This window comes from Bidens hawaiensis, unplaced genomic scaffold (assembly GCF_021521415.1).
Source record: "Bidens hawaiensis isolate Kalapana, Puna unplaced genomic scaffold, B.hawaiensis_p1.1 tig00023987_1, whole genome shotgun sequence".
Taxonomy (NCBI): domain Eukaryota; kingdom Viridiplantae; phylum Streptophyta; class Magnoliopsida; order Asterales; family Asteraceae; genus Bidens; species Bidens hawaiensis.
The window spans coordinates 134,210-140,314 of record NW_027493770.1 but is presented as its reverse complement, the minus strand read 5'-3'; the positions used below and the strand labels follow the sequence as shown (position 1 = coordinate 140,314).

The following is a 6,105-nucleotide window of genomic DNA, read 5'->3' as shown; positions in this document are numbered from 1 at the left end:
CAAGATCCTTTGTATAACTTGTATACATCACTTGATCCTCCAAGAATCGGTTTCATCTCGGGTTTTCACCCATTTTTCATTTGAAACCTCATTTTCTCAAGATTATGGAATCAAAACTAAGAATCAACCATTAAAATCATGTTTATACCTTGAGAATCTTGTTAGAAATCAAAGGTTTGGATGAATGTGCAAAAGGGGTTGAGAGGATTTTGGGAGAAAGATTGGAGAAAAAAGAAAAATGAAGGTGTTAGTGTGTGTAGCATGGACCGATCGGTCCATGTAAGGTTAGTGGGGGGGCCCACATCTCCAACCATGGCCACACATTCGGATTGTGTAATCCGGATAATGTTGTGGATAATCTGGTTCAGTTCGTTTTTCGGTTAAACACTTAATTCGGCTTAAAACGAGGCTAAAACGGTCGTTTTTCGGCTTAAAAATAAAATTTATATAAAACCGATTTAAAATCTTTAAAAACTTAAACCATGACATTTATTGACTCAACACATCATATTGTCGGTCATTGTGCATCTTTTTCGGCTTGATCGATCGTCTCTTGCTTGGTTTGATGTTAAAGGTTTCGTTTAACGTACCGACGTACTAATAACTCGAAATCCTTTTTCTGTGCTATAAATTCACTTATCCCGAAGCCTTAATACTTCGTAAACCTTACTAAACATCATATATTTCATCTATGACGTAATCCCCGATTCGTTCGGGTTTCAATAACCGTTCATCGGTTAATCGTAATTCCAATACGACTAACTGTACATTCGAGTATAATTCGTACTGGGAATCTTATATACTCGTATTAACACATTATAATTCATATATTCGGTATTAAATAACACGTAAATAGTATATTCCGGCTAGGGTATACCTGAATTTGCCGGAATCGTTACAATGAGTTCTTCATAATGGTGATTCAGGAGATATCCTATAAAGTAGGTGACGATGGTGGTTGATGCAAGTGACGATGGTTGTTGATGCATGAGAGAAAAGATTAACGATGTTGGGTGATAATCAGAAGTTGACTTGTGATGGAGAAGATAGACCAACAACAGAGAATATGTAGCAAGGAGAAATTAAATTAAGGTTTGATGATGAAAAATGTTTCACAAATAAATAAGATGTTATAACCCGGCTAAGTGGGTATGATGAGACCCAAAACCCGCTTATTTTTGTTAACTTAAATGAAATGTTATAACCTCGTTTGACGGGTCAAAACCGGGTTAAATCAATGAGATTTCATCATTTAGAAATCAATTCGTCTCGTACGTTACTGACGCGGCATAGACAATCGCATCTGGTAGCAATTCTTAGTATTGTCTACAACAAAAAAAAGGGTTTATTTAGAATGGTTTCATTACACAAAAGTTGTCTTATAAAACAAATAAAAACAAAATTGTGTTTTAAGTTGATTGAAAAGCATAAAAGAGAATATAGAGAAGCTAAAAATCTTAGAATTTAGAGAAGCAAATCCATAGAATTGAAGCCAAAAATTAGTGTCAAGTCTTTAAGACATATAAAATTCTTAGTGGTGTAACAAGGTAGAAAGAAATGTAAGTGATTTTCACCTATTTCTTCATTTCATGGATTTCATATGAGTGTTGAATTTTGTTTGGCAGTTGTTATATTGTGGCTACTTTAATGGAGCTAAGAACACATGAAACTCCATAGTTGATAAATGTGTATATCAACTTTATTATTAATTAACTCAAACTGTGTTGGTTACATTAATCTAATTGCACATAACATTTGGGTTGGTATCAACAAACTCCCCTTGAGCATTTTCACAATAAGAAACAATATCTTCACCAGTGATTCCAACTTGGTTTGTGTAGATTTCAGTACAGTCAAACTTCCCACTGCAATTAAATGCAATCGCTTGCTTTGACATCGAAGACCCGTATATATTTATATACTTCACACCACTCACTTGTACCGCGTCCATTGTTGGCTATAAAAGAAACCAAGCGAATACATGTTTCATATGTTAAAATGGAGTAATGAACAGATGAGTCATAGATACCTACCGGTGCTGGGTAGCGATCATTAGAATTTTTAGGATGATCGCAGTAATGTTGATCAATTATGATTGGATTTTTTACGTTTTCCATATGAATGTCCTGAAATACGATCCCCCTAGCATACCCCGTTCCACCCTACAACCAAATGGTAAGGATTTTTAAAACAATAGGAAAAATCTATAAAGTTTTATTTAACTTTACCGGTACTGTCTTGATTCTTAATCCATTTGTGGTTCCACTGATGTTACAATTTTCCACACGTACGTTTTCGACTGTGTCATGACCATATTTTTCACCGAGGCTTCCGATACTACAGAAACGCGTACATCAGTGATTGAGTGAAGGGAAATTTGTGTAAATATAACAACCAACATTAAAAAAACAATTGATCATTTCATACCTTATGCCATGACCCGGTCCACAGAACACCCTCGTGACATTGATATCGCTTACACCACCATTAATAGCCACACAATCATCGCCTGTTTTTATCGTATCAGAACGGATTAACATTACACTAGATAGAAAAAATTATAGTTATATAAGATGTAATTAGAAATATAAGTAAAAAACCAGTTTGTATATTAGAGTCGTGGATATTTATTTGTGACGAAGAAGAGATGTCGATCCCGTCTGTATTGTGGGAGTCTCCTGGTGCTGATATTTGAAGATTTCCAAGATCTACGTCTTGGCTATCGCAAATGCTGATATGGAGGCTTGGGCTGTCAACATGAGTTGTGCCATTCAGCCGAAGGCTATCGCACTCGTTAAAATGTAAAGCCTAAAACGATTTGCATTTACATGTTAATTATTTACTCCAACTCATGTCCAAAATCGATCTTTAACGTAGAGAGCATATATCTTACCGTTGGGCGCACACATTCTTTGAATTCTGGCTGCATAAAAGAACAATTGAAATAATAATTAAGCTAGCTGTTTATGTTGTACGTTTGATATTTTGTCATAGACTCAGAAAACTAACCCGGTTTCCCCACCACACTGAGCCCTCGCCATTGATTTGGCCAGGCCCGTTGATGTTGAGTCCTCCAATGGAAGTGAAATATAGCCAAAACCTGTTCTTCATGCAATCTACCCATTTATCTTTTGTCTTTGGTGCAACAATATTGCCCAAAAGCTACTCATCAAAACAAACAATTACAACATTAGTCACGTTAATTTATCATACATAATTCAGTTCTCTTTCACACACACCCAAAAAAAAAAAGAATTTAAGAGATGCATTAATTTTATATGTATTGAGAAATTAAGGTTAATTAGTATTAATTTCCCTTCTAAAATGTACACGGTTATAATATACCATTAATATGGTTTTCTACATTAAAAAAAAATAGGTGGAAATTAATTATATATGTTATTCAAAATAAAACTATAAACTTTTTTTAGAAAGCTTTTTTAATTACTTTTGAGATTTTTTTAACTAAAATGGATGTATGTGATATTTAAGAAAGATCAAAATTTCATATATATATATATGATCAGGATCATGAGAGAACTTTTTTGAAATTGAGAACCATGAGAACCATTTTGGACCACAAAAAATCCAAAAATAACAAAAATCATAAAATAAAAAAACACAAAACTGAAAAAAGTAAAAACACCAAAATTCTTATTTTAACATCCCGGTTTCATAAAAAAAACTCGGTTTAACCAAATTATATACACATATGTATAATATATACATATATGTACATTTACATGATTTTTTATACACATGTGTATAATTTAAGATAAATGACATTGTACATATGTCTATATTACGTAAATAAAGATTAAATAAAATTATACATATGTGTGTAATACGACGTTTTTTTATTTTATTTTTATTTTTTTAATGAAACCGGAATGAAATATAAGAATTTTAGTTTTTTTACTTTTTAAAAATTTTTTCAAATGTGTTTTTAGTGGTCCAAATTGGTTATCAAAGTTCTTAATTTGCAAAGGGTTCTCTTAAGATCCTTACCATATATATATATATATATGGGAAGGTTAACGTACAAATGAAATTAGCGTGCTAAACGTGAGAATCAAGTAGAGTAATTATATATACAAGTTGAGTAATTATGTAATTACATCATAGAGTAATATAATTATCATAGAGTAATTACATAACTCTACTTGTATATATAATTACTTTACTTGATTCTCACGTTTAGCACGTTAATTTTATTTGTATTTGATCTAAACCCTATTTATATATATTATTATTCGAAGTGGTAAAATAAAAAGAATAACAAAGACGTGAAAAAATCCCCTTTCAAATTTTCATAAAGGAAAAGAGTACAAAGCAAAATAAGAACGATCGGTATATATTTAATAGATGTTAAATAAGAACGATCTCTTAGTTGGACAAAAATCTCCTCCTTGTTATGTAACTGGTATTTTTTTTATAGCTCTTGTTAGTTCTTAATAGTAAATGCCGTTATAAAAGAAGATATTATGTTTCTTAAAATTTAACGAGCTCATGCATGCCTTCTTTTCCAAAACAGCCTTTACAATGACAAAAAGAAAACGTGACATTAAATAGATATATATGTGTGTTCTATACCTGAATATACATCGACGAGGATACACAGGGACCACGGAATGAAACTGGGCTTACTAAAAACGACTTCGTTGGTGGTATGACCAACGTCGGGTCTTGCGACACGTCTCTACAAAAATCATCCCACACTTGACTGAAAGCCTGTGAACATAAACCTAATTAGAAAACACTTAACCAGCCGGTCTCTTTTTTTTATTGAACAACAATATTCTCTTTTTATTTAACTTATAGACGTGCTACATAACTTACATTGGTGTCGTCCGGGTCACCGTCTCCTATTGCACCATAAGTGGTGACATCAAAAATGGCTGCATTCGTGTACATTAGGCTGTAACAAAAGCTCAAGAAGACTGCCATGATCAAGAAACCCTGCAAAGTGGAGAATTAGGAAATGTAACATGCTTAATTCCTATCATGCATGTGTTGGTCATATATATAATTCCTTACCATTCTGAAGGTACGTGGTTATTCTGCTGTTGTTTGATTGCAATTTCCCCTCCATCCAATTCCAATTTATATTGTGACAAAATATAATTAGATTAAGTGCATGAGCATGCATGTGTACGTGTATGTTCATGGAGATTTAGATTTTTGTTCTTAACTATCAATAATAAATGCAATTTTTTTTATTTTTATTTTTTTGTATCATGAAATGAGTCGAATATTTAGGTTGATACAAAACTTTACGTATTAATTTGTTTAGAATTTATGGTTTTGTTGTTCAAGTTGTTAGTATTGACGGTGGTTTTGGTTAGAACATAGATTTATGACAATTTTAGTTCAGGTTTTATATGTGTCCATGCAAATTTGACTATTATTTGTGTATATGTATTTTTTGTATCATGTAATAAGTCCAATATTTTTATAGGTTGATATAGAATTGTTATCAAATTTTTACATGTTTATCATTACATATTAATTTGTTTAGTTATGGTTTTGTTGTTCAAATTGTTAGTGTTGACGGTGGTTTTGGTTAGAACATAGATTTATGTCTAAATAAACTTCTTGTTAAAAAGAGAAAAAAAACAGAGATTTATGACAAATTTAATTTAGTTTTTTATTATTATTATTTGTTTTGAGTTTTGGTGTTATATATTTTGTGCTTCCCGCAAAATGTTAGTCTAAGTTATCAGTTTGGTTTCATAGAATTTGTTTTACATTTGAATGGACTTTTTATAAATGAAAAATGATCTTTTATAGAAAATGGATATCTTTTATAAAAGGTGTGAACAGATAACTTTCTTGCAGTGTGTTAGTGTAACACCCCGTAACCGCAGCGGAAACGTACACGGGATGCAACAGACACATCTGATATCAACAGCATTGTTTATAAAGAAAACACCACTACATTAATTTAAACGTATTACATTGTTCTGAATTTCATAACCATCTAAGCGTTATCACATAAGTGTTACCGATAGTACATTAACATATTTAATGCAAAATATAGATCTCTAGACTTCCACAAAATAGCACACAGCATCGAACACATATCATCATTCCAATTTGAGTGTA

At 31.9% G+C, this 6,105-nt stretch overlaps 1 protein-coding gene across 1 annotated transcript; it reads right to left on the bottom strand.

The window, feature by feature from the left end:
- Positions 1-1,738: 1,738 nt before the first annotated feature.
- On the bottom strand, positions 1,739-5,329 carry LOC143568420 (putative polygalacturonase At3g15720). The gene is made up of 9 exons (XM_077054581.1): positions 4,840-5,329; positions 4,594-4,731; positions 3,006-3,162; positions 2,894-2,919; positions 2,601-2,808; positions 2,428-2,509; positions 2,229-2,337; positions 2,034-2,162; positions 1,739-1,957 (listed from the first exon to the last, which is right to left on the bottom strand). Exons 1-9 carry the CDS (start codon positions 4,945-4,947, stop codon positions 1,739-1,741), a joined length of 1,176 nt encoding a protein of 391 aa, XP_076910696.1. The 5' UTR covers positions 4,948-5,329.
- Positions 5,330-6,105: the final 776 nt, after the last annotated feature.

Excerpts from the sequence above, each read along its gene's own strand:
- LOC143568420 (XM_077054581.1), bottom strand. The coding sequence starts at position 4,947 with ATGGCAGTCTTCTTGAGCTTTTGTTACAGCCTAATGTACACGAATGCA. Across the intron at positions 2,163-2,228 it reads TAAGAATCAAGACAGTACCG|GGTGGAACGGGGTATGCTAG; the intron begins GTAAAGTTAAAT and ends ATTTGGTTGTAG. Across the intron at positions 1,958-2,033 it reads ATGATCGCTACCCAGCACCG|CCAACAATGGACGCGGTACA; the intron begins GTAGGTATCTAT and ends TTTCTTTTATAG.